Genomic DNA, 27,980 nt, shown 5'->3' with positions numbered 1-27,980 from the left:
GCACCATGGCAGAGGAGTGAACCTGAGACACAGCAGTGCATATCTGAACCACAAAGCAGTTTCCAGCAGAACAAAGGAGGTGCTTTTTATTCATAAGAATGGAGAACCTGCAAGGCTTTCACTGGTTGTGCTCTGCATTAGTGTTTAGATGGGCTTACTTCACATTTAGCTTTGTTGCACCCAGAGAAACCCCACTGTCCAATTCATCAACCCGGGAGGCTTTTGAAAGGGAAATTAATTAGCTGGGTCAGACTGACCTGTGTCAAAGGAGACAAGGACTTACTCAGGAGTTCAGAAAGGGAAAAGAAGAATTAAAAAATGTCATAATTATATTCTTAAAAGCTCAGTTTTAATAATTTAATCTAAAAGTGCTGTCAAAGTGATTGATTGATTGCATGTTAGTTAGTCCAGTGTAAGAAATCATAGTTGCAAAGTTGAAAGGAAAAAACACTGTTCATGGAAAGCTTTTGTGAATGAGCTGGCTTTCATGCTTGGTACCTGTGAATAGCTGGTATGCCCTGTTTAAAGATACTGGCCACACATCTAGGGGTGGATGTGTTGGTCTTGCTCTGAAATTAGCAACAGAAGCTACAATGACCTCTTCCCCCCACCCCCGAAAAAGCAGCAAATCAAAAATCAATCAAAAAAAATGTAACATTGACTATTTACGAAACTTTCAATTTCGAAATTCATATTGCAATGAATAGAAAAAAACAAAACCCTTTCATAAAAAGGATATTCTGACACCCACACATGTACATCCGCACACTCGCAGACATTTGCTGAAAGCTCTCTGAAAGTTCTTTTGTAGATCCCAACAATGTGTCCCTTGTTCGAAGCTTATTTATTCCATTTCCATGTAATTTTGAGTAGGACAAGCTAGTGAAAATGCTGAGGAAAACAGGCACCAGAATGATGGGAAGCCCTATGCTGTCTGGAGGATGTGTCATTCTGGAAATATGTCCATTAGCTGCATTTAAATCATGCAAGCCTACAGATTTCAGCAGTCTTGCAGATGTTTGTTATTATGCAATGCATCACGTGTCTCTCTCTCTCGCTGTAGTTCCAGGCAGATTTTGACATGTTTATTCCTCTCCAACTGCTCTACTGTGGTTTCTCTCTGACGTGTCATTTGCTGGCAGGTGTTCAGAAATGTGCTGTATGTGCTTCTGAATTACACAGCCCGGATCACTGTGCAGCGAGGACCAAGGAACGGGGCACAAACATGAAAGAGGGAAGTGTTGTTTCTCCCATGTGGAAAGTGTTGCTGGTGGGGATGTGCGTGCTGCTGCTCCTGAGCACGGCAGGTTTAGTGTTTCTGCTGTTTCGGCAGAAAGAGTTGGCAGATGAGCTGTTTAGGCTGGAGTCCCAGATGCAGGAGCTGACAGAGAGCTGCAGGTTGCGGACGGGAATCCTGCCCATCGACCCCGGAGAGGCCCGAGAGTTCAGGAAGCTCCACCGCCGCAGGAGAAACCAGGAAGAAGATCCAATGCAAAGCGAAGATCAGAAGGATATGCTGATGCTCATGACATACTCTATGGTTCCTGTAAGACATCAGCATGCTTGGATGTTTCTGTAGGACTGTGAATACTAATGCTAAAAGTTGTTTACTCTATTATGACAAAAACGGAATTTTTTTATTTTTCCAGAGTTTGGTGTCTTTAATACGATCACGTGAGGCATCTCCTTGCAATCTAAGAAATCCAGGAGTCTGTTGTAACCATTAACAAATTTCTAGTCTTGAGTGCTTCCTGGAAAAGTACTTTGTGCTGTGAAGAGTGACTGCTCCTCCCTCGGCTCCACTTTCTTCCACTACAAAACTGGCATTTCTTCAAAGCCGTGCTACTGTATATTTTGTGAGGGAGCCGGGGGCAGTATCATTGTTTTTATTAACAATTAATCTTCACTTTCAGTTTGTTTCATCTAAAGCCTAAAGATTAAAAGAACAGCAGACATTTAAGAAGTGAGAAAATTTTAGGGAATTTTAGTTGTTGTTGTTGTTATACTCTAACTGCTTCAGCTCTGTTAACGAGAATGATTCTTTTGCTGGATTTTGGGAATAAACACTGAACATGGCAAAATATTAAAATATAGACCTTTAGAAAACACCCTGTCCTTTCTGTGTTAACAGGGCCCAACTCAAATGGCCCTATATGTGGTTAACTTACACCTAAATCAAAACTTTCCTCATGCCTGTCTTTTTCTTTATTTCAGGTCAAAGCCTTCACAGACATGTGCAGGAGCTCCAAAGGAATTTGTTTAACAGGTGCACATCATAAAAACATGCATCTCCACTGTTTTCATTTGCGTATTTACTGCCCATAGTTGTTGTTGTTGTTTTTTTTTAAATATGTGAATTGTTTTTTTCTTTCCAGGCCCACCTGGACCCCCAGGTAAAAACTGAAATTTAAATTTACTGAGTAAATTTACTCAAATTATGCTAAATTCCTACTGCATTACAAAGTGTTTTTGTTCTGTCAGGTAAACCTGGTTCACCTGGACCCCCAGGTCCACCGGGGCCAGAGGGGAGACGAGGTAGAAAAGGTGAGAACTTTTATATGTCTAAGAAATCTGAGAACCCATCTCCTCTCCCATTCAGCGAAAAGCTGTATGAAAACAACCAAATTTGCAGAACAGAAGCTTCTCGTGCATTTCAAACAGTCTTTCATTGTTCCTGCTGTGATTGCACAACACGAGCATCCCACTCACTGTCTGCAAGAAACTTGTATTTAGCTGCCACATAGCTGTTTACTGCAGTGGGATAAGTGTTTGCTGCACTGATTAGCACTGATTAGCCCAAATTATAGTATTTTTGTTGTTTTGAAACTGAAAATTGCAGTGTGGGCAATGTTTTTTTGTTTTTTTTTAACTTTCACTCATTCACTGTATCTTTTTACCAACTCTGCATGGCTTAAACTCTGAGATTAATCTGAGATTCTGAAGAAATTTAGGTTTTTGAACTAACATGAAGCTCTTGATGAATACTCAGGGAGCCTGACATTACCTTAAAAGACTGTTAACTGTTATTGGTTCCTTTTCCTTCCTTCAACTCTTCAGTCTTTTTGTGATGTGTTAAATTTATGCTAAGTAGGGCTAATCCTTACTTCTCTTTTCTAAACTGAGTAGCTTTTGTCATTTTTCAGGCCTGCTTCCAGAACAAAATAACTGGGTGTGCATCAAATGTTAATGAGGGTAATCTCTGCCCATACAGCTCACTAGGGCTACCTGAAAACCCCAGTGTTCTAATTTCCATCAAAAAACACACCTTTAATATGTCTTGTGTCCTGTTTCCCTTCACTCACTCCCAAACCAGTCATGGCAGAGGCTGCCACTCCCCGGTAGTAGTTTTTCTTTCCCACTGTCCCCAAGTGCTTGCTCATATCACCTGATTTTTGTGGCTTTTTCTCTGTTATTGTAGCATCTTTACCTTACAATATAAAGCACCTTTATTGTGGTCGTTGGTTGTTGTGGTTTAATACGATAAAAATAAAATGTAACTGAACTGAATACATTTGAGGCATCACAAGTCATTACTAAGGTTAAAACAGTCTTATATGAACAGTTAATAGGGTAGCCCACATCACAGCATTCCTTTTTCTTTTATTGTTTTTGTTACTTCTGTGCCAGACTTCTGTACTTACCATACACCTTATAACAGGATGCAGCTGTTCTAAAACTCTGCAGCAAGAGTACTTACAGGGAGTAGAGAGAGGTGATATTTCTGTCATAATAAGGCCCTTTCATTTGTTTCCTGTTAAATCTAGAACCGAATTGCAGTCCTGCTTAATCACACTCTGACACATGTTATAGATCTCATGGTACCATATTCTGTAGATAGCACCAGAGGGCAGACTTACTTCTGATCCTCACATTTTCAGCATTTCAGTGGGAGGCAGAGCCTTCAGATATCATGCTGCTCTCATTTGAAACCAGCTCCCAGTTTGGGTTTGTGAGGCAGACACCATCTCTACTTTTAAGATTAGTTTTAAAACGGTCATTTTTGATAAAGCCTGTAGTTAGGGCTGAATCAGGTGACCCTGAACCATCACTTAGTTATGCTGCTGCGTCAGAGGAACCTCCCATGACGCATCGAGCACCTTTCCTCTACTCTTCTCTCTTTTACTCCACAGACTTCAAAGGGCCATGAACATTGCATGCCATTACCTCCCTGTGCTTTCAGCAGAGGTCTCTGGCTCTGGAGCTGAACATTTCTGACTCAGCCAACCTTCTTTGTTTTAATTGTCTCCTTGACCTATTTTCTCCTCTCTCCCTTTAACCCAACCAGTCAAGGCTGATGTGTGCTCTTCATAAGTGTGGCCCAGGCTGATCTTTCTTCATGTTAAAGTCACTCACCTCATATTTATGCATCCAGTGATATTTATGAAAGTGGCAATAACTGATAACAGCTTCTTTGGCTGGTAACATTCAAAATGAATATAGAATCAGAGCCCCCACCCACCCACCCACCACGTGAAGTCTTAGCCTTACAGTGTAAAAATACTCTGAGATGACTTATGTTTTGACTTTTCACTATATAAATATAATTGGGTTAATATTAAAGAGTCTATATTAGCAGTATTGTTAATTTGGTCTGTTCTGCACATCATATTTTTAATAATCTGTGTACATAAAGGTCTTCCTGGTCCACCCTGCTCCACCTGTTGTTCCAGTGACATGAAAAACAAGATTACTGAAGGAAGTAGTCGTCAAATTTACGCATGGAGAGGTAGGAATAATGCCACAATGAGCCAGTGGACCAAGGACCGCAAACATGATATGAGAAGCTGTGTGATTATTAAAAAAACAGTGTTGGCTGACCTGAAGAGTGTTCAGTTGCTTTTGTTCACTCTATATTCGATTTCAGTAGTAGTTAAAAATCACTTGTTTATCCACTATGATATTAAGCAGTGTAACATTCACAGTTCTAGTTGTTTTACCACAAAGTAAAATCTTTTCACGTCTCTCCTCACAAATCAGACTGGTCAAAGGCATGATTAATGCCGAGATTTTAAAAGCACAGAAGCCATTCTCCTACAGAAACAAGATTTAAGACTGTTATTTAGATTTTAATTGAAACTCTTTGATTGTCTGGATTTGTCTCTATTTTATTTAGTCTCTTAGTTTCAGTCATGTTGATCTTAAAGATAAGTTCCCAACACACTGGTCATAGAGGTGTCCATTAGCCTGATCGACAACTGTTCATCCATTCATCCATCTTCTGATTGTTTAGAGTTAGAGTCAGAGTCAGGGTGATCACTGATGATGACTTAGACCTCACAGGGTTAAAATTAATAGCTAATAAAACAACACAGAAAACAACAAGTTGCAAAGTATATATGTATGTCTGTATGGGTGGATGTTATGGATGGTGTGTGCTTCGTAACTGCTCTGAGATAAGGGTAGCAATTTATGTCTCTTTTTTTCTTCTTCACAGAATCACCGACACCACGTCCAGCTGATAACACAACTAATGTTTTGAATGTTAGTGGCACAAATATAAAATTAGGTTAGTTACCACTCTGAGCGATAAGAAGTCTTGTTTGGCAGACTAATATTTGACTAAGAAAAAGCATCAAACTCAACATCTTTTATTTCCTAGATTTTGGTTCTTTTTATCCAAACCACAGTCAAGACGCCTTCAACAATACCAAAGAAGAAAATGTCACAGAGGTCCCAGCAGGTGAGAGGTCCCAATCATCAGCAGGTGAGAAGTGCTGAACTTCAACAACAGTCAGCGCAGCCACGATCATTTGTTTTTTGTGTCACAACTGAAAATGCTGCAGAATTGTAAATGTCCTCTTTTTCCCTCCAGGCCTGCTGAGTGTAGCCTTAGACAACAACAGCGACTCCTTCAGAAATGTTACTGTTACTACAGTGGAAAGTGGTAAGAAAATGTCTGCTGTGCTTGCTATCAGTATTGCCACATCACTTCAGAACACAAATAAAAATGGTTGAATAATTGCATTTCCCACTCAGTTAAACCTTAAATGCGATCTTTTCTGCTTATTTCCATTTTGGCTCAAAAGGATTTGAAACTTTGGCCACATATACAGTATAATAGTGTATCTGGATTCATTTAAAACATTTATGGTTATGCTGATCATGTTTCTTTTCTGCAGACTGGATATCACCTCACCCAGATTACCAAAGTGACAACCTGACTGAAATCGACCCAGAAAATGTTACAGAAGCACCAATGAATTTATTAGCAGGTTAATATTGGTACTCATTCATTGTACACACAAATCTTATTTCACACTATACTCATTGTACTGGATTTCCTCTTTGATTCCACGGTGTTACCAACACCAGGTGAGCCGCATGATGCTGGAAAAGCTCTCTCTGATGAAACTTTAGACACATATTTGAAAGCTGGTAAGAAACCATTTGAGTGTCAGAGTGTCTCTGCTAAGATATTTAAGAGACGGCTGAATGTTTTAGAACTGACGTTAACAAATTCATTTATATTTCTGCAAACGATACATTTACGATCACCTAATAACTGGAGACACAAAAACTGGTGAATTATGTGATTTTAAATTACACACGATATGACATAAAGATCGCTTGCTGTTTGTAATAAACCAGCAAGTTTCTTCTACAATTATGATAAATTGTGTGTCCAATCATCCAGTGACATCTTCTACGTTCCTTCTGCAGAATCACCAACAGCACATCCATCTGAAAACCTCATAGATGCTTTGAATGTCTCTGACCCTGAGAAACTGGACAATAAGACAGAATCAGGTAAATGATCAAAAAAACTAAATTTGAATATATGAAAAATGTATTTAAACCACACAGTTTAAACCCCCCCCCCCCCCCCCCCCAAAAAAAAAACAAAAAAAACCCATTCTAGACCGTTCACCGTTTTATGAAGATTACAGCTACAGCACAGCAATTCTTAGAAACCCTGAAGTCATCACAGAGGCAGCAGGAAAATTAACAGGTATTAAACTCTAAAACATCCTCTTTCTGTCACTTTAGAAGTGCTTTCACTGTATAGACCCCAGTGATGCAGATCTAAACAGTGCTGCATTTAAGGGCAGCAGAACTGTCAGTGAACAACAGTAAAAACTGGTGTGTTTTAAAAATGCTCCTGTTGTGAGTGTACGGGCTCATACTTGGTTTGATTAGTTTTACTGGCTGCAGATACTTTATTCGTTCACAATCATTCACAAGCTGACGTTACAACTGACTAACAGACTGTGCACTAATATCTTTTAAATGTCTTTGAATACTTACCTTAGTTATATAGTATTATATTATCACTTCATATTTTTAATCCATACTTATTTTACTTCATTTGCTTTCAGATTGTTTTTTAACACTTGTTTTTAATCCTAATGTGATCATACTGTATTCTATGTTATTGAGCTCTATTTATTTAAGCAACTTAATCATGTCTGCAGTGTTTAACTTGATTTTAACTTCTATGAAAAAAGATTTTTCCAATTTTGGGATTAAAATAAACTGCAAATTAAATTTTTCCTAAGAATGAAAAACTGTTTAAAATACTTGCAGCAGAGTATGAAGTTGAGCTCCAAATTGAAGCAATTAACTATTCGAATATATAATTTTTCTAATGTGTGGACCAACTTCTCTTTCTTACTGAAGAATCACCAACAGATGGTCCAGCTGCAAACACCTAGTGATGGGTCGTTCGCGAACGAAATGGCTCTTAGAGCCGACTCTTTGACGTGAACGACGCGAGCCGGCTCCTTATCGCGAGCCGTCACGTGGTTTTTTTTTTTTTTTCTTTCTCTCAGCCTCTCTCTCGCACTTTTTTTCCGTTTCACTCTGCACGCGAGCCTTGTGCTTTACGCTGGGCAGAGGGGGGAGGGGCGGTAGTTACACTCAGTAGCACAGGAACAGAGCCAGAGAGAGAGAAAGAGAGGCAGGGACAACAACATTAGAAAGGTATAGTAATCATCCACAACTATTTTCGGTTGCAGATGATAAAGGATTGAGAAAGTTTATTCATGCAGGTCCATATGACAGAGAATATGCATGTTCTTTTAGTTTTCATATTATAATTTATATTTAATTGTGTTGTGGTTTGCAGTGTTTTGTGTTCTTTTCACTTTAAATTTGTGAAAGGAAAAAGCTGAAAATGTAAATAGTTAAAACTTGAAATGTGAATAGTTGATTTTTGTATTAGATGATTTATTTATTACATTTTATGTGGAGTGAATAAATAAAAGTATATTTACGGTGGCCCCTAGAGACAAAGCACATACAAACTTCAAATCACGTACGAACTCTGAAGCATGTACAAACTCCAAAACACGTAAAAACACGTACAAACTCCAAAACACGTAAAAACTCCAAAACACGTAAAAACACGTACAAACTCCGAAGCACGTAAAAACTCAGAAGCATATAAAAACTCAGAAGCACATAAAAACTCAAAACACGTACAAAAGAACAACAGAAGTGCTCCAGGATGCTGGGCGCAGTGTTGAGCCTTTGTTATCTTGTGGCTACACAAGCCAGCAAGTACCAATGACCGGATTTGGTGTGTGGTAATAACAGGTAAATGAACTTTTTTTTAAATTATTTGAATATATATATGAGTGCCTGTGTATAAATACACAAACAATACACACATGCTTTCAACTGTGTAATTTAAGTGATCTAGTAGCTCTGCTTTGGAAGTTCAGTTCATGCTAGAAATGTGTTTTGGAGTTTGTACGTGTTTTGTCTCTAGGGGCCACCGCATATATTTATATATAAACATATATAAATAAAACCACTTGTTTTTACGTTAGTAATTCCTTTTGTGCATAATTTTATATTATTGTTAATAATAAATTAATTAAAGCAACAAAACAACCTGAAGAGCCGGGAAAGAGCCGAAGGAGCCGGCTCTTTTTAGTGAGCCCAACCGAAAGAGCCGGAAATCCCATCACTACAAACACCAGAGGAGGTATGAACATTTGTAACCCTTCTGACACAAAAATCCAACACAAAAAATTCACCAGGACTGATTAATGACAACATTTTAATTCCTCTAGACACAAAACCATTTATGAACAACTTTAATGATGCCAACACTGAAAATGTTACAAATGGACCAGTACAATTATTACCAGGTAATAAACCTTGTGCTTTGAGTTATTAACTGCATGTCCTCCTCTTGTTGTGCTTGGTATGCAAAGAAGACGTGTTGAACTTTGTTGTCTTCTTTTCACAGCTCCACCTGATGCAGATTTAAACAGTGACTCCTCTAATGGCAGCGAGACCTTCATTAAAGCAACTCTGAAAACTGGTAAATTCAAGCTGTTTAAAGTTCAGTGCTGTTTTATGTTTCTGTAGTAAATGTTTTGGGGTGGTAAGAGCTTTATCTCTTAAACATCATTAATTATGAAAATATATAGTTTAGGCTTTTTATTTTTTTTTATCTCATGAACAGTGAGATTTAACCAGGAGTGAGAAACCAATTTTTATATATTACTTGTATACAAATCTAATGTGTGCAGCAGAAATTGTAGTTACATCTTGTGTTTCTTCCTGAAGAATCACCAACAGCGTATCCTCTTCAGAAAGCCACCACAGATGCTTTGAATGTCTCTGAATCTGAGAAACATCTGAGCATGAAAGTGAAAACTGGTAAATCAACCAAGACTGCAAAGGCAAACATAAGTTTGAATATATTAAAAAACAAAATTCAACCTAATACTTATTTTTTAAAATCATAGAACCAGTAACATTTGATGACGATGAAAGCCAGGGGACCTTGAATGACACAGAAACTAAAGGACCAGTAATGCTGTTAACAGGTATGAAATCATTGCTTTGGATTATGAAATATCCTATTTGACTTTGGTTATTATTTATATAAAATTCTTGAACTTTATCATTTCACTCTAATCTTGAATAAATATCCAAAATGATGCCTGAGCTGCTGACAAAATCAGGAGCTATGCTGACTCAAGGTTCAATATTTAACTAAACCTTAAATATCTTAACTTTTTACATTTAGTGACAAGAAGCTCAAGCTTATAAGGACTGGTTGATTCTAGTTGGTGTGCCAGCTCTTCTAGTAAAAGTTTTCTTTCTTTTTGTAGAATCACCAACAGAACATTCACCAGAAAAATCCAGAGGTGCTTTGAATGTTTCAGATGCAACAACAGAACTTGGTAAACCTCAGATGAGACAAACCTTAGTCTGACTACATGAAGAGAAAATGCTAAAGCCATTTTTTTCTTTAAATTTTCCAGAGTCCTTAAATTTTGATCAAAATGACAGCCAGGGCTCCTGGAATGATACAGACACTGCAAATGTCACAGAGGGGCCAGTAAGAGTATTAATAGGTAGGAAATCATATGCTTTGAATGGTTAAGTTACTTCTTTCATAATAAAAGTTCTGAATGTGGCTCCAATTTCACTCTGCAGCCCCACGTGATGCCAACATAAAGAGTGATACATTTAATGGCAGGAGAACCATCATTAAAACAAGCACAATAACAGGTAAAAAACTGCCATACTGTATCTGATTCTGGTTATACTGTTTATACGTGTACTAACTCACTTGTATCTTTGTATCTGCAGTAACACCAACTCCACATCCAGCTGAAAACACCAGAGATGCTTTTACTGTTCCTGGTTCTAAAAAGGATGCAGATAAAACAATAGAACCTGGTAAAACATTAAGACACTAGAGATAAACTGAAGTCTAAATATATGAAAAAAAGAGAAAAAAAAACAAGAGAGTAAGCACTCTACTTTGTTTTCTAGAGCTAAAAGAGGCTGATAAAGATGTTGCCTTCAATGTTGCTATACGAAATGCTACAGAGGCATTAGTGACACGATTTATAGGTAAGACTAACACACTCGTTACTCTCATAGCGTTATTTATTTATATGGAATATTTCATCCTATTTATATTGGAGTCTTGATTTTTGCTGGAACATTTGGATGGTATGGTTAAAATTTTACGTAAACACCATGTGACAGCATGGATTTTTGGGCCCCTAAGTACAAGTTAAACATCATTAAAGACCGTGGCCTACCCGCGTATTGATCCTGATCATGTCCATGTGCTTATGACCACAGTGTACACGTCTTCTGAATGGCTGCTTCTAGCAAACTGGTTAATTGACATGACTCCTCAAATGGGCTCCACATTCACCAGAACTCAATCCAATGGAGCACCTCTGGGATATGTTGGGTGGGAGGTTCACATTATGGATATGCAGCTGACAAATTTGCAGCAACTGTGTGTTGCTATCATATCAATATGGACCAAAATCTCTGAGTGTTGTTTACAATACCTTGTTGAATCTATGCCAAAAAAATCAAAGGTGTGAAGGAAAAAGAGGGCCCAACCTGGTGCCAGTATGTGCCTAATATGGTGTTTTTGAAACTATAATATCATTAGAATCTCTATACACTCTTTCATTTTTTTTTTCAATTTAAAGGTTCACTTTCTGAAGAACTGGATAAAAACAGAGACACTTTCAATAACAGTGGAAACGTCAATGATAAACCCATGACAACTGGTGAGGAATTGCCACGTGTCCCATTTTGACCTCAATACTGACACTTCACTTCACACCTCACACAAAAATACAAAGTAATGATCACTTGCTATGACTCAAACATCATTAATATTTACATTAAAAATGATCTTTCATTTTTTTTTCAGATTCTTCAAATAAGCTCTGGTCTGATAATAAGATCAGTGTGACCACCGGTGACAAATCAACAGAAAGTGGTTAGAGACTTGCTAATTAAGCTTCAAATCATGCCATTATCTAATTACCTTCTACTGTATAGTTTACTGAAATACAAAAGTGTGTGTGTGTGTGCTTTTTTTTGTTTAGAGTGTATTATTAAAAACATAAAATGCTCAGAGAAGCCCACTGAAATGGAAAGCACCTATGGAGCCTGGATGTCAGACGCGTCGCAGCTGGATGAAGATCAGTACTGGGTGGCCGATCATTTTTCAGGTGACTTACACAACATCCATGAATTCTCACTTCATAACAGACTTTTGAGAGTTATTTGATTGGATTTAACGCAAGAACTTTTTGTCACCAGGTCGACATTTGTGGGAATATCAGGACCTTTCAACATCGCAAAACACTAAAAACACTATAGACACCAAGAGGTTCTACCAGGGGTGTGGCCATGTTGTTTATAAAGGATCATTTTACTACCACAACGGCGGAAAAAACAGACTTATAAAGTAAGTGCTGCACCATCTGCACCTGTCTTGAGGTGTTTGATGCCTGCAACATTTATTTAATGGTCAATCTTTTAAATTTTTACAGATTTGGTCTGAAAACGAAGAGAACGCAGATTCTGACCATGCCAGACACCAGATATCACAACCTGACTTATCTTTTTCGAAACTCAAAGACATACTTCAAGTTTGCTGTGGATGAAAGTGGACTGTGGGTCATCTTTGCCTCAAACGCAGATGACAGCACACTGGTCGCAAAGCTCGACGATGACACATTCTCTATAGAGTCTGTCATAAACACCACCTACCCGACAGCTAAAGCAGGAAATGCTTTCATTGTGTGTGGGGTGCTGTATTTCACAGATGACAAAGACAGAAGGGTGACATATGCCTATGATTTAAAGAAAGAGAGTCCTGTGGATGCAGGTTTTGACATAAGATCAGGTAATGGAATCTTAGCTATGCTGTCGTACTATCCCAACAAAAAGATTTTGTACGTGTGGGACAACAAAAGTGTGAATACCTGCAGAGTTAAATTCAAAAAGACCTAAAAATAAATAATCAAACTCTATGACATCATGCAGTTGGCTTCACAAGGCATTGTATGATTTAGTTTTGTCACAATATACAGGTAAATAATTGCGCAATTTTTTTTAAATTTTTTTATTTTTTTTTGTGTCCCGTTTGGATCTTTAGCCATCAGAATTGTTGTCTTAAGGCCAAGAAAGATGCCAAGCGGATTTATTTTACCAAGTGGATCATCATGGCCTTGCCATATTGGTCCATTTGATTGACCTTTATTATAATTAGGAATTTCTTTTATTTTCAGTTGCTACAAAGCGCAATTTTTCTTGATGTGTGCTTTTCAGTTTAATTTGTTTGTGAAAAACAACAAAAAACCAAGGATGAATAGTATTCATAGCAACGTATATTTTTGTATTTTTCTGTAGACAGACTTCTGTACTGAAAGTCTTATAATCCGGTCAAATAAAAGGTGTGTGATACCTCTTTAATAATAATCAGGTTCTGCTGTGTCAACGTGATATTTAGCATTTTTCACTTCTCTCGAGAGCCTGCCTTAATGAGTATGTGCATGTGATAAAGCTATCTGAATACATGATGGTGGTGTACAGGTGGTGGTGGACGGCAGAAGCTCACAAGCCAAGTTTTGTCCAGGAGCCTTAAGAGATGACACACTGGAACAGCTTTTACAGCTAACTGTGCAGCTGGGTTGAGACATTTGAAATCAGACTTTAAATGTAAATTTATATGAGTCGTTTTTGTTTGCATGTCTTACTTTGTACAACTGACTGGGAGAAAAGTTGTAACCTTACACATACACTCATTGGCTACTTTTATAGGTACAATTTGCTAGTACCGGGCTGGACCTCCTTTTGCTTTTAGAACTGCCTTAATTACCATACAAATGTTGCAGTATAAACTGAGAACCATTCAATCAGGTAATGTTTTTTCAGATCTTCTGTTGTCCAATTTTGGTGAGCATTTGTGAATTCAATGTAGCTTTGGTTTCCTGTTCTTAGCTGACAGGAGATGCAGTCTTGAGTGTTATGTTTTGCTGCTGAAGCTTCAAGGTATGCTCTTCTGCATACACTTGGATGTAACAAGTGGTGATTTGAGTTACTGTTACCTTCCAATCAGCTCAGAGAAGTTTGGCCATTATTCTCTGACCTCACATTCATTCACTTATATTTAACAAGACATCTTGTGACAGCCGTCTGTTTGAATGATAGTAGCATACAGTATTTCTGATGAAACATGTCCCTAAAATTAGTAGTTTTTCCGTTATCCATATAACATCCATGACAAAGTGTCATGGCCCCTTCTTAAAACAAAAAAACAGCTTCTTGTTTGTAGCATACAGTATATTTCTGATGAAACATGTCCCTAAAATTTGTATTTTTTCTGTCATCCATAGATAACGGGCATAACTTCTGATTTAAAGTTCTGTCTGTCTTTTATCAAGCTGCTTTAACAGGGTGAAGAATTAGCTGTGCAGAAACAGCATGACATATGAAACGGTCAAGATAATCATACACTCTTTTTTTTTCACTTCACAGACTCGATCTCATCAAGTGTCCCAAAAAACCTTGTCAGCAAAACAGTGACACAAAGACAACTTTATATAGGACTGCACAGTATTTTTTAACCCTCGGGCCCTTCCACTACATATAGACAGACAAATGGCCCTAACTTTGAGTGGCTCTGGGTTACAGAGGCGGACACATATCACAAGAATCCATAAGTGATGTACTGAACTATAAAATCGCAAACACTATTGGATAGCGCAACAGGAAATACACAAATTAACAAGAACACTGCACAGTATCAAGAACAAAGACAAAATAGTGCATATTTGCCAATAACACGGGTGATGTCAAACCTAGCCCATATTTCTGAGAGTATTTCTTCATTTCTTTCTTTGTTTAAAGTTACATGCATTTGGCTGCGGTCGTGAGGTCTCAGAATCTGCTATGTGAGCAAAAAAGAGTGACAAGACCACAGAATCGACGGCTAATAACATCACGGAGAAGCTCGCAGCTATTAACGGGAGATTGAGAGACCAGTGTCGGAGTGTTAAAAACAGCTTGAAATTCTCAAGTACCATCATAATGCGGCTACCCCTTCGGCGCCAGCTGTGGGCTCAAGGCCGGAGCTCAAGGCCAGAGCTCAAGGCTGGAACCGAACAAAAACTCCCTGATAACGACTTGGTTGAGTCTGTTCCTTCCCATTCCCTACAAGGCCACCTGGGTTGGCTGGAAGACTGTTTACTTAGCCTGGCAGGGCGAAGGACACTGTCTCAGCTGAACTATGGACACGCACACACATACTGATACTGATAAGCACTCACTGATGCATCACCCTCCCCAGAGGCGGAGCCAGACATTTGAAACACCCGGGGCTTAGCCCAAAGAGTAGTATGCATGTGGGATTTTTTTTTTTTTTTTTTTTTTGGGGGGGGGGGTAGAAATGACTAAAAGATTAATAGGCTCTGTTCAAAAAAGAATGACTTCATATAGGGAAAAATATATATCACATGTGCAGGACACCTTAAACTAGTTTTTTAATTAAGCAGCAAGGCAGAACAAGGTCAGGGCTGTATCAAGACACGAGGACTAAACCCCAATTCAACCAGACCCAGAACTGATCCAGAATTAAAACAGGACTACAACAGTTCAAAATCAGGACTACTGAGGACTTAACCAAGACAGAACCAGAATCAGAACTAGATGATAGCACTAAAAATCATCATAGACCTGCACTACACTTATTTTTTAATTCTACCAAAGTCCACTATTTAGATTGAGAAAAGTTTATATAATTATTTAGCCTTGTTGTGCAAACAAGCCTGCAGAACTTAATAAATACAGAATTTGAAAAATAACAAACCTAAAAAGAAACACTAGGTACGAGATACATGAGGACCTATGATACGGTGATACTTTTGGTAAACAACCATTTGACTAACATGTGTGTCTCACCTGCTCTTGTTCATCTGTTCTGTCCTCGTTCTCCTCTCTCTCCCTCTTTGTGCTGACAATCATCAAATATACAGTTGAAACCAGATATTTACTCTTCAGATAAAAACACTTTTTTAATTGTAACATCAAATCAGACTAAATGTTTATTTTTTTAGATTGATAAATATAAAAACATATTTGTTAACTTTAAGAGTAAAGAGAGAAACTATCTGTATTTCTTAATTGCAAATGGCACCAAATTGTATTCAAACTTGAGCCACATTTATGGAGCTCCACAGTTCTTTTCCTGGTGTTTTGGTTGATATCTCTTGATTTTCCCATGTCAAAGAAACAGGCTCTGTGTTTTGCCTTATATGCATCCACAGCTGTGCCACCAATTTACTCACATGGACTCTACTAACCTATCAGAAGCTTCTTCAGCTCAGAATGGAATCGTCTGGAGTTTTCTTATTAATTAACAATAAACTTAGTGTACATGTACTCCTAAATTTGATGAAAGTGATAATAAATAGACAGTTCTGTCTCTCTTTATTCTGAAATTTAACTAATTCAAAATATATTTCAATATTTATCTAAAACAAAAATTTACTCTAAATTGATGTTGTACAGTAAAAATGTTTTATGTTTTCTCCCTAAAGTGTATGTAAATATCTGGTTACAAATGTGAATATCCTGCTGTGTACTGAAATTCCTCTTGTTTTGCATAGAAATATACTGAACAACATAGTAAGCATAATATATAAAATAACATTTACCTGAGTTTTTTCTTTGAAAGAACCCTCGAATGTCCATTCTTATGTTTCAGTACATAACTGAAACCGATTTAGTCGGGGAGGGTAAGAACTGAAAATATGAAATAAACACACGTAAGCTAAGACTCTCTAAAAAAAATAGCATTTGTTCGGCTTTTCATTTCGCCATTTGTTGATTCACTTGAAGAGCAAGTAACGTAATATTGGTCAAGTGATCAGTTTCATATCAATCTTTCGTGATGCACCGTCATATTTACATTATTTGTACGGTACGAATGATTTGCTTTGGTACCTGGTCAAACTTAAGCTCTCCTTAGTATGGCTGGCTCCGTCTCTCCAACAGCGCACTCACGGGCAGCAGCTGCCCCGCCCCCTCGCTCAGTCGCTTAGTGCCTGAGCTTGGATCATACCAATATCAGGGGGGGATTCACGCACAGTCGTAAATTCCCACAGTGTGCACTATGTGCTTCGAATATTGTGTGTACTTTTTGTTTTATACAGTTGTCAGCCAGGCATCTAACTATGAAAAAATTACACTCCAAAATACCCCGGGCTTCTGACAAAACAACCCGGGCTTAAGCCCCGTAAGCCACCCCCACGCTCCGCCCCTGACCCTCCCTACCCCGGATCCAACGCCACCTCCAACGCTTACCTCCCCCATGATGTGGACATCGGGTCAGCTGGAGGCGCAGTCGAGAGATTGCAGCGGTCCCAGATCAGGTGTACACACTGGAACTCTTTCCCATGTTGCTTGTCTGTGTTTATTGTGTTATGGTGTGTTGATACCTGTGCATTCCTGTATTATCCTTTTGTGTTGCACATTTCAATGTTTTTTTTCCCTCGCTACCTGGCCTGACCTGTCTCCCCAATGTGATGTTTGTATTGTATGTACGGTCGGCAAGGTCTGTCATCTCGGTTGTGGGCAAAAGACCTGCAACTGACAAATAAAGGCTATCTCATCTCATCTCATCACATGCATTAAAATGTCAAACTAACTCTCATGAGTACCAAGGCTGTGTTAAACTTCTACATAATAATGCATACTGAATCTGAACTGAGCCTATCAAATAACAAAGTGTGACTGAAACGACTGTTAACAGGTTATAATGCTAGATGTGATATGTCCCTTAACTACCAAACGCAACTTAATTTCACAATATCTTTGTTAACGTTGCATATTACTATGTTGTCATGAACGCACCACGAATCGCGCTATGTTTGAGCAGATCTCAAAATATCTGGATGGGTTTTGAATGCTCTGGCACGAATGAATCCACCATGCTGCTGACACCTTGCACACTGTTTTTAAACGCTTCCTTTGGGGAAGGCTAGTTCGCTAGCCGGGTAACCAACCTAATAACCTAGCTCATAACAGCAGGCGTTACATCACTTTAGTTCGTGTCACACCTGTGAAATAACGGTCTAAAGAAGTTGACACTTTTCAGTCCATGTAACAGGCACTGTGGCATTAGCATGACACACTGACCTTTCTAGCTGTAACAAACGTGCAGAAGCTTTAGTGATTTATCAAATTTGTGTTTCAGAGAGGGGCTGTCAAGACGCGACTGCTTTCAACGCGCACTGTGAGTAAAACTGGAAAGCTAGTTAAATGTTGCTTTGTGTTTCGTAGTTAGTAGTTTTAAATAAGCTGGGAACGATACCTGCAAATTTGTTTTTCTTAGGAGTCACTCTGCCTATTAGCTCTGCAGCGTCGGCTGCTTGTCATTTCCTCTAGAAGAAAACGCTTAGTGAATTTTGTTAAGGCCTAGCATGCGAAGCTAACAGTTACCTATTTACGTAAGCTAACTAGATAGAGTGTTCATAAAGGGTACCTTTATAGCATTAGCATTGCGTGATAGCTTAAAATACCAACACCTTTTCGTGTGGTGTACAGTGTAAATATTTAGACTGTAGTGGCGACTATCTAGTCTCGTCAACGAGCTGCTGTGCTAATGCTAACTGTGACGTTGGAGTATTGAGGCGTTAAACCGGCCTGTCTTATTCAGCGCAGTCTGTTAGCTGCACGATGCTAACTTGACACTTTTTTGCTTGTTTAAGGAGTTTGAGACAGAAGAAAAGATGTCCTGTCCATGTGCTTCGGCTGCCAGGTTGTTCCTAAACACTGCTAACAGAGGTACGAAAGGGAAGACGCACACACTCCCTGCCCTACAGCTGCGTTAAGCTGCATGACATTGAGCTATTTGCTTCAACTTGTGGAATCAGGGCCCCAGCTGACCTAGATTACTGTTTGTTATGACAGTTCTGTAGCTAACGTCAACAGGAGGTAAAAAGGTAATTCATGACAGTTTAGAAGCTAAAGTTAGGACAATGTTGTCACATCACCTACGTTTTCGTATTTCAGATTTTAGACCAACAATACATATGATTTCATGACAAACAACAAAAACATAAGGAGCGATTTTACCCCATGTAAATACAATGCTTGCATCAGACCGTGAAGTACTGCTCTTAATAATATACATGAAATAGAAATATGGTCTTTGGTATTATGGTATTTATGCATTATGTAGCCTTATAACATGTAATATTAGACATGTTGTTAAAATGCCCCTTTTTAAATCTTTAAACGTTTCTAAAAAACATTTTTGTTTTACTTTTAACCTTTATTTGCCCATTTCCCAGACACACGTGAAGCCTAATTGAAAACTAAAAGAAAATTTAAGTGAAAATATTATGCCCTCTTCCCCCAAAATTAATGCTAAGGACACTATGCATTGTATAGGAAAACACAATTAAAATCATATGTAAATGTCATTAGTTTTCAGACTTATGGCTGATAGAAATCTAAAGGGATGTTGCTTTTTTTTAAAATTTTTAAAAAAATTTTTTAACAGGACTGTCGTGCTCTCGGATTCAGTTGTTTTTTCTGAGTCGTCACGGGTTTCGAGAAACTCATTTGCCTCCTCGAGTACGTGTGAGGTCGTTTTCAGAGACCTCTGTCTGTTATGGCTCTAAAGATGGGACAACCAAGGATGGTGGAAGTGATGGTGGAAAGGTAATCTTTATTTGCAACATTTTGTAAATGTGGACGTACACAACCTAGTTAAAGCAGTGGATGATAATACTTTAATTTAACACGTGCTAACACAGTTGTTTTTACACAGAAGAGCCTCAGTGAGGGGAAGAGAATGTCTGGCTCCGGAGGATCGGGTAAGGGTGGAAGCCAGCTACGCTGCCCTAAGTGTGGGGACCCCTGCACACATGTAGAGACCTTTGTATGTGAGTTCACATATTACTCTTCAACAATTATTTACAAATGGTCTAACTGTTGAATGATGTCATGTCATGTTGTGTCAGTTGTGGAAATGTTTGTGTCCCAGATGTTTTCTTACGATATAAAGTTGTTGTTTACCAGTTGTTAAAAAAAACAAACCAAAGTAAATAAACTGATTATAAATAAATACATGGTATTATCACTGCTAGAAAACTAATGGTTGCTGAATAAATGGTTGCTGTTACTGGATTCCTCTCAACATGGATGATGAGCAGGGAGAAAAAAAGATGAATTAGACGTCACTTAAATTCATGATTTAGTGTTAAAACATGTTAACATCAACTTTCATATTTCTCTGTTACACAGACCTTTGTGCATGGAAATAACTATAAACACTAGTGTAAACACAGGAGATGAATAGTGCACCACAAACCACCACTTCAAGTATTTTCCTGGCACAGCTTGTCAAAATAAAGATGTGGATATAAACTGTGTAATGTCGGTTTTATTGCTGTCTCAGGAATGTTTTAGAGTTTGCGGTGCCACATAAACATTTTGACTCATTGCTTTAAACCAAGAGGGGCTGGTATATTTGTTTTTACGACTTTCTGACTTTAAATCGGCCAATCATAGTGAGTACTATCAATTAAAAATCACATTTACATCAGCTGTACCTGCTTTATTAATTTTTGCCAATCTAAATCTACAATACACTTTCCAGACAGAGAAGTGGTTTATGATGTACAGTTCGTGAGCTGTTTAACAATTTATCCTCTTATAGACCACAGGGAAAAGGTGGAGGTTTGTTTTGATGCTCAAATTAAAACAAAAATAAAAGCTTGAGAATCAGGTGTTCCAGTTAGGAGGATAAAACCTGAGTTGCAGGTAATAAAGGTCTTTATAAACAAAGGCCTAAGAAAAATCAATATCTGGGTTTTCATTATTTCTCAGTAAGACAAACAAATGCAGAAAATGTTGAGCTTTTCCTGTTGTCTAGGGGTAGATGGTCGACACCACACTAGTCAGTCAACACATCTCAGAAATATTCATGAACTATCTATAGCTTACAGAGGAAATGAATATGAGCAGCTACAGGAAATCTGATGGGGTTATTGGGGAGTTTATTTTCTTAAGCCTGTAATGCATGCGATGAAGAGAACTGCTTGTTATGTGTTAGATTGTGATTGTCCTTAACTGGATCTTAAATGAGCATGTGTTGACTGTTATTGGTAATCAAAGCTGAACAGTATTCAAAACAACGAAGGATCAAAAACATAATAAGGTGCAGTTTTTCACTTTTTCCATATTTAGTTTAGGTTTCAGCATCAGTGGGATTAATGCATAAATTTATGTTGAAGTGTCTTTAAAAATTACTTCAGCTTGGTTTAAAAATGTCTTTAATACTGTATGTGGTGTTTTTTTTGGTTTTTTTTGTAGCATCAACACGATTTGTCAAATGTGAGAAATGTCATCACTTCTTCGTGGTGCTGTCTGAAACTGACTCTAAGAAAGGGCTAAACAAAGAGCCAGAATCTGCTGCGGAGGCAGTGAAACTGGCATTTGCACAGAAACCTCCTCCACCTCCAAAGAAGGTAAGAAACTGAAGCAGGAAACAATTTGTCAAAACAAGCTTTTAACATTCGATTGGGAATTTGATTGTGTTTTTCTCCTGTTGTGAAAGTTTTTTTTTTTTTTTCCTTCCCAGATATATGCCTATCTTGACAAGTATGTGGTTGGCCAGTCCTATGCAAAAAAAGTGTTGGCAGTTGCTGTGTATAATCACTATAAGCGCATCTACAATAACATCCCCTCTGGGAGCCGACAGCAGGTGGAGGTGGAAAAACAGCCATCTTTAACACCTCGTGGTTAGTGTCAGTCTTCTCTGCAGACACGGCATCATTCTGCATCTAAGGATTTATTTCAAATAATATCGACCATTACTGTCTGATGGAAACCATACTTGATTTTATCTATTTATTTATTTATTTTTTAAAGCTTATGAAAGTCCTTTTTCGGTATTGGTAGATAGTGCCGAGCTTAGTCAAATTTTGTGTGAAATTCTTGTCTTCATTTAAAAGCAGAAACACGATCCATAAATGAACAAGAGCTGAAATGTAATATGAATCTTTAAAAAAAATTTTTTTTTTAATGATTTCAAAACTAAACCTCAAAGTGAAAATAGGCTGTGCTGAATGTCTGTCAAACTTGGAGTAGAGAATTGGTGAATTCTAAGTTGAATTTGGACACAGCAACAGTATGTCCTAAAAGCAAAGCTCATTTAAATAAGCTGGTAATAAATTAACAAAATATGATCATGCAAGTTTTCACTTTGAAATGTGTTCATGCAAATGCCAAAATAAATAAGCAGACTTTAATGTTTGCCACATTGAAAACAATAATGGTAAATGGCCTGCATTTGTATAGCGCTTGTCTAGTCCCTAAGGACCCCAAAGCGCTTCACACTACATTCAGTCATTCACCCATTCACACACACATTCACACACTGGCGATGGCAAGCTACATTGTAGCCACAGCTGCCCTGGGGCGCACTGACAGAGGCGAGGCTGCCGGGCACTGGCGCCACCGGGCCCTCTGACCACCACCAGTAGGCAAACACGGGGTTAGTATCTTGCCCAAGGATATTTGGCATGCAGCCAGGAGGCAGCCTGGGATTGAACCACCAACCTTCTGATTAGTGGCTGACCTGCTCTGCCACCTGAGCTACAGCCACCCCCAATATTAAGTATTGAAAACAATATTAATATTTGCATGTTAAGAGTATCAACGGTTCCTCTTGAAACGTCCTTACAAATAACCGTAGAGAGGTTACAGCTGTGGCCTTAAGTTATAATCTGTATTATTTGGCATTTGTTCAATATTTATCATATGATTTCATAAAGCTCTTTTTCAGCAACTGCATTGATAATGTTATAATGGTAATATAGCAATATTAGTATTAATATTGATTTAAGCACTTTCACCCTCTCCCTGTAGAGCTAGAGATGAGAAGACGAGAGGATGAATACAGGTTCACAAGTAAGTGACTGTCCTACTCGCTGTTGTCTTTTAGCACTTTTGAAGTCACTTAATCAGCAGTTTGTTGTTTTTAAATTGTGCAAATGCCAAAGTGTACAGACCGCTGTGACAGTCAAGGGTTTGTTTTGCCTTTTTCAGAGAGATTACATTTTTTATGCATTTATGGCCGTGTCCAATTTAAAAAATGATGAACTTTGAACTAAAATGATTAAGGCATTTTGTCAACATCAGATAGTAGGGTATATTTCCAGTTTGTAACGGTGACCTTTTGTATAAAATAAAACCTAGAAATTGAACCAGTAAAATTACACTTTTCAATGATTGACAGACCAGACAAGCAGATGAAGTTGACCTTTGACCGACTTTCAGATGTTTGCTAATTTTAGTTGAGCTGTTCTCAGTAAGTCACAGTGACACTGAACAGGGTGTGTGTATTTTTAGCCCATGTATGGGAACTGTTACTCTACACAAATGGTTGCATTCATGATCAGTGAATGGCATATTTGTCTAACAGTGACTCAAAGGAATCCATTACATCATTGCATTGCATTTTAGTGATTTATGAAGCATAGAGTTTTTACAGTTCTTTTTAGTAATGAGGTGACCTGTCCGGTTGGCTTGTTGTTCCAGAGCTGTTGCAGATTGCAGGAATCAGCCCTCATGGAAATGCTCTCGGGGCGTCCATGCAGCAGCAGGCGAGCCAACAGGCACCTCAGGAAAGGAGAGGTGGGGAAGTGTTGGACTCTACACACACTGAGATTAAACTGGAGAAGAGCAACATTATTCTGCTTGGTCCAACTGGTTCAGGTAAGTTTGGTTTGTAATACTTTTAAGCTGATTCTGTCAGATACACTGTGCAATGTGTTTGTATTATGTCCTTCTCCAGACAATTTTATGATTCACATAAATTTTCACAGGAAAGACATTGTTGGCGCAGACACTGGCACGTTGTCTGGATGTTCCATTTGCAATTTGCGACTGCACCACACTAACTCAAGCTGGATACGTGGGAGAGGACATCGAGTCGGTTATTGCCAAACTCCTGCAAGATGCCAACTACTCAGTGGAAAAAGCACAGCAAGGTGGGCAGAGGGACTTTATTTACAGAAGGAGTTTCCAGTGTCAGAATGATACGTATGTTTACTAAGTAAGAAACTGCCTGTTTTGAAAACACTGAGCACAAGCAGCAAGCACCAGCAGTATCTAACACAAACATAATCTCGTTCCTCCCCCTCACATCCACCCAACTGTTTCTTTAATGTTAACATGCAATTAATAATAATATTTCATTTGATATAGGAAGTCTCAAATCATTACCTAAAATTAAGACAAGTGTTGGATTAATGAGAAAATATTTGAATGTCACAATGTTTACCATACAAACCATTGTTGTACAAATTAATGTACCTGATTATTTACAGATTCATTTATGGTGACCCTAAAAGAAAGCAATCACAGTGGTATTTTATAAAAACAAGGCCTCAACTGCGAGACCAAAACTCAGTAGTAATTAGATTAGAGGACTGGGAGTAGATAAGATTAGAGTATAAACAAATTAAAATGGTACCATAGGACTCTTGTATGGAAAATCACTTTGTGAAGCTTAATCATTGAGAAGATTAATGCTGTTTCATTTTCATATACATTACTGAATTACTCTGCTACAACACATCTAAAAACTAGAATGCTTTTTTTCATGTTGCATCCTTTACTGTGCTAAAGAATGTGTTTATGGCTTTACTATGTTGAATATACTGACAAGAAGAGGAACAGGTTTAAATTAATTGGATTTCAGGTTAAATTAACAAGTTAGCTTACACATGCACTGTACTCTGCACTGCATGTTTCCAAGCTTTCAGCATGAATACTGGTGAGGTGTATGCACCAGAAAGCATGAAATTGGAAGAAAATACTAAGCAGTTATCCACAGAAAGCTCATCAAAGACAAGAAGTGTCTCAGGCAGTGTCTTTGTAAGACATTAAGCTTTGTTCTCCTGTTTCATGTGCAGGTATTGTGTTTCTGGATGAGGTTGACAAGATTGGCAGTGTTCCTGGAATCCATCAGCTGAGAGATGTGGGTGGTGAGGGAGTTCAGCAGGTTAGTGTGCAATCTTTATGCAGCAGTTTGTTTAAAGGCTGCAACAAATTATTTTTGATTATACTTTTATTTAATTTAGAGATCATATGTTCGATTTATTCCTCCTTGTTAAAGTTTTAGGACAGTCCAGGTTTTTTTTTTTGGTTTGTTTTGTGCGAACACAGACAGATTTTGTTTACATTTATGACCTTGCGGTTTTCTGTTTGTTGTCCTTTTCATTCTGTATTGGTCAACTGAGACTTACATTCACTTTTTCTGCTCTGTCAGGGTTTACTTAAACTTCTGGAGGGTACAGTTGTCAACGTTCCTGAGAAAAACTCCAGGAAACTGAGAGGAGAAACTGTGCAGGTCGACACAACAAACATACTCTTTGTTGCATCTGGTGCCTTTAATGGACTTGACAGAATCATTAGCAGAAGAAAGAATGAAAAGGTAAACTTGACAAGGCTCAGATGTATTGCACGCCAGCAGGTGTTCAGCCTGTTTGTTATTCCTGCCTTTAAAATGTTCCTTGTGTTTCATATCTGTCCAGTATTTGGGTTTTGGAACTCCCTCTAACCTGGGGAAAGGGCGCCGCGCAGCTGCTGCTGCAGATCTGGCAAATACCAGCGGCGAGACAGACACCGTAGCAGAGATCGAGGAGAAGGACAGGCTGCTGAAGCACGTCGAGGCCAGGGATCTAATTGAGTTTGGAATGATCCCAGAGTTTGTTGGCCGTCTTCCCGTTATCGTTCCTCTGCACAGCTTGGATGAAGACACGCTTGTCCGGATCTTGACTGAACCACGCAATGCTGTAGTGCCCCAGTACCAGGCTCTGTTCAGCATGGACAAAGTAGGAGTTCTAATATTGTAGTTGCTGCAACGCTGTGTGGGTGGTGGAGGTAGACATTCTCATATTTGGGCTGCTGTGTTTGCACAGTAAGGTTTTCTTGAGTCAAAATACAGCAGTGTCCTCTCAAATATCTGCACACAGTCCTTTTATTTATAATACAAACACTTTCCAGAGAGTAATCTGATGCATGTACTTTCTTGTTTCACTGGTACCAAAAAATCATGTCTCTCTAAACACAGCCTCTATTTCTTTTGTTAGATCAATGTACAGAAACATAATACATTTGTGTTTGTGACTTAAATGACTTGATTTTTAGAATTAAAATTAAATGGTCAATATCTGTTGTTTCAGTGTGATCTCAATGTGACTCAGGATGCCTTGAGGGCAATAGCAAGAATGGCTTTGGAGAGGAAAACTGGAGCTCGTGGCCTCAGATCCATCATGGTATGTGATTTTTACAGAAGGTGCCAAACTTAGGTTTTTATTTTTTTGTTGTGGTGTGGTGTAAAGTGAAAACTTGTCTTTATGCACAGGAAAAACTCCTCCTTGAGCCCATGTTTGAGGTGCCCCACTCTGACATCATGGCTGTTGAGCTGGACAAAGATGTTGTCCAAGGAAAATCCCAACCCAGATATGTCAGGTCAGTACCTCTCCTCACAGTTTCGGGGTAGATGGGTCATGCTAGAGATCAGTTTTCTTACACAGAGTACATGGCGACTCAGTAACTGAAACTCGACCTGCATCCTTTATTTGAATTTCAGAACTCCTGCCAAGGATTCGGCAGAAGAGGAATACGACTCTGGCATCGAGGAGGACAACTGGCCTAGGCAGGCAGACGCTGCTAACAACTGAACCATTTTACCCTAAAGGCCACGCTGTCGCAAATCATTAGATCACTATGAACCTTTTGGATACCAAGTTTGGTACCAACTCTTTTATTAAAGCCCCTGACGAATAAGCTGTGGACACTGGTGGGGAGGGTTTTTGTGATGAAGTTAAGAGAGTGTAACAGCCTTGGGTCCTGTGCATCAGATGTAGATTCTATAGTGGTGCACTCACAGGGTGGACCTTAAAATATTTCAATCTCTGGGGATTGTTAACATTTTATCTATATAAAGATAATGAAATTTTATTCATGGAAATATTTGTAGCTAGTTTGTTTTTCCTTTTTGTAGTGAGGGGTTGTAATGGCAAGGGAAGCAAATGGAAATTATGGGATCATACTGTACACTTGCAAACATGGGATGCTGAGAAAAGAAAGACCCGATATGATGTTAACATGTTAGCTGATGCCTCATCAGGGCATCATATTCCATGAGCACATCAATATTTTTGATGTTTTCTTTTTCCTTTACCACCATTGTAATAATGGTGCTCACAGTGAAATCAGCTGTAAATGTTTAGGCACGCTGCTTAGGTAGCATTTGTAAGCAGTTTGTATGACATGACCTCTAATTATTAAAACATATTGTGAGGTATAATGCACCAGCACACTAATTACAGCAGGTGAGACACAATGGTGACCTTTTAAACAGCCAGAATGGTTATTTTCAGTTTTTGGCTTCCTCCTTTAGCACACTTTTTAGGGAATGTATAAGTGTTTACTTACAGACCTGTCTCACAGAGGGCTGTTTCACAAAGCTGGTTAGCCGGGTCACTTTGAAGTATCAGTGAAATAGCTTCTGAAGTTTTGTTTTATAAAAACTGAACCGTGTTCAGATGCTCTCTTTCCTGTTAATGCTGGCTGCCTCTCCAAACCTGCATTGTCAAACACCCCTCAGAGCAGCATGGATATTTTTTATTTTCCTTGTGGTTGCCTGGTTGGTTGTTGGAAGCTCACCTTACCTTTAGTGATGTAATATCCTGTTACTAAATGGTACCTCAGTACACGTCTGTAATCAAGCCTCTACTTAAATGCTCTGACTGAACCATGCTGCTGCGGTCTTTAAAATGCTGTTTGTGCTTTCAAACTAGATTAAACTAGATTTGTTCCCCCCTTTGCTTGAAGCTTCATTTTATTTTACTAAAGTTTTCAGAGGTCTGTTACAGAACCTGTACCCCCCTACCCCCAAAATATTGTGAATCTTAAATTTATTGTGATTGTTTAAAGTGTACAAATAAAATGTATATCTCGGTACAATTTTTTTTAATTGTTCTTTCATTCTCATTTAAGTTTGAGGTGCGAATAAATGAATGCAACAGACATCACAATGTTGCGATGCACTGTTAGGCTGTCACCTTTATGTAATCAGCTAATCTCTGGAAAGTATTGTGCTGTGCTTTGTTTCCTGATACCTCAGCATTTCCCTAATCCTCCTCCTAGTACACAGGAAAGTC

The 27,980-nt window shown here is 38.5% G+C and overlaps 2 protein-coding genes and 1 long non-coding RNA gene across 6 annotated transcripts; 2 read left to right on the top strand and 1 right to left on the bottom strand.

Annotated features, from left to right (window-relative positions):
* Nucleotides 1–905: 905 nt before the first annotated feature.
* Nucleotides 906–13,209, top strand: LOC146704738 (uncharacterized). Of its 3 annotated transcripts, none has more exons than XM_085462055.1 (26): nt 906–1,546; nt 2,215–2,266; nt 2,376–2,393; nt 2,482–2,544; nt 4,634–4,726; nt 5,435–5,506; nt 5,600–5,704; nt 5,813–5,884; nt 6,120–6,212; nt 6,661–6,747; nt 6,860–6,949; nt 8,825–8,929; nt 9,018–9,095; nt 9,197–9,271; nt 9,520–9,612; nt 9,702–9,782; nt 10,071–10,142; nt 10,224–10,316; nt 10,399–10,473; nt 10,555–10,644; nt 10,741–10,821; nt 11,424–11,504; nt 11,651–11,719; nt 11,829–11,954; nt 12,046–12,193; nt 12,279–13,209. In XM_085462055.1, exons 1-26 carry the CDS (start codon nt 1,082–1,084, stop codon nt 12,739–12,741), a joined length of 2,940 nt encoding a protein of 979 aa, XP_085318181.1. In that variant the 5' UTR covers nt 906–1,081; the 3' UTR covers nt 12,742–13,209. The 3 variants fall into 3 exon arrangements, with proteins under 3 accessions (XP_085318181.1, XP_085318182.1, XP_085318183.1); XM_085462056.1 differs by having other exon boundaries at nt 1,150–1,546; nt 5,600–5,680; XM_085462057.1 differs by lacking the exon at nt 6,860–6,949 and having other exon boundaries at nt 1,150–1,546.
* On the bottom strand, nt 12,772–17,029 carry LOC146704737 (uncharacterized). The gene is made up of 2 exons (XR_014921212.1): nt 16,446–17,029; nt 12,772–15,742 (listed from the first exon to the last, which is right to left on the bottom strand). It is a non-coding gene; the product is annotated as an uncharacterized LOC146704737 (long non-coding RNA).
* A 114-nt stretch (nt 17,030–17,143) lies between these two features.
* On the top strand, nt 17,144–27,783 carry LOC146704736 (ATP-dependent clpX-like chaperone, mitochondrial). Of its 2 annotated transcripts, XM_085462060.1 has the most exons (16): nt 17,144–17,162; nt 17,987–18,025; nt 18,501–18,576; nt 19,298–19,458; nt 19,568–19,682; nt 21,115–21,269; nt 21,383–21,542; nt 22,672–22,713; nt 23,344–23,520; nt 23,631–23,795; nt 24,723–24,811; nt 25,079–25,243; nt 25,344–25,643; nt 25,995–26,087; nt 26,177–26,283; nt 26,405–27,783. In XM_085462060.1, exons 3-16 carry the CDS (start codon nt 18,522–18,524, stop codon nt 26,493–26,495), a joined length of 1,875 nt encoding a protein of 624 aa, XP_085318186.1. In that variant the 5' UTR covers nt 17,144–17,162; nt 17,987–18,025; nt 18,501–18,521; the 3' UTR covers nt 26,496–27,783. The 2 variants fall into 2 exon arrangements, with proteins under 2 accessions (XP_085318186.1, XP_085318185.1); XM_085462059.1 differs by lacking the exons at nt 17,144–17,162; nt 22,672–22,713 and having other exon boundaries at nt 17,795–18,025.
* The last annotated feature ends 197 nt before the right edge of the window (nt 27,784–27,980 follow it).

This window comes from Copadichromis virginalis, linkage group LG7 (genome assembly GCF_057382275.1).
Source record: "Copadichromis virginalis isolate Kocher_CV1m ecotype Utaka linkage group LG7, C_Virginalis_male_GT1.1, whole genome shotgun sequence".
NCBI classification, from domain to species: Eukaryota; Metazoa; Chordata; class Actinopteri; order Cichliformes; family Cichlidae; genus Copadichromis; species Copadichromis virginalis.
The sequence above is the reverse complement of the archived record's forward strand: the minus strand, read 5'-3'. Positions and strand labels throughout refer to the sequence as shown.

What these genes read in the sequence shown, in the direction of transcription:
- LOC146704736 (XM_085462060.1), top strand. Translation starts at nt 18,522, where the DNA reads ATGTCCTGTCCATGTGCTTCGGCTGCCAGGTTGTTCCTAAACACTGCT. An exon ending in GGATGAATACAGGTTCACAA is followed by an intron (nt 22,714 to 23,343) that starts GTAAGTGACTGT and finishes TTGTTGTTCCAG; the next exon opens with AGCTGTTGCAGATTGCAGGA. An exon ending in TCCCAACCCAGATATGTCAG is followed by an intron (nt 26,284 to 26,404) that starts GTCAGTACCTCT and finishes TTTGAATTTCAG; the next exon opens with AACTCCTGCCAAGGATTCGG.
- LOC146704738 (XM_085462055.1), top strand. Translation starts at nt 1,082, where the DNA reads ATGTTTATTCCTCTCCAACTGCTCTACTGTGGTTTCTCTCTGACGTGT. An exon ending in TGATAAACCCATGACAACTG is followed by an intron (nt 11,505 to 11,650) that starts GTGAGGAATTGC and finishes TTTTTTTTTCAG; the next exon opens with ATTCTTCAAATAAGCTCTGG. An exon ending in GGAAAAAACAGACTTATAAA is followed by an intron (nt 12,194 to 12,278) that starts GTAAGTGCTGCA and finishes AAATTTTTACAG; the next exon opens with ATTTGGTCTGAAAACGAAGA.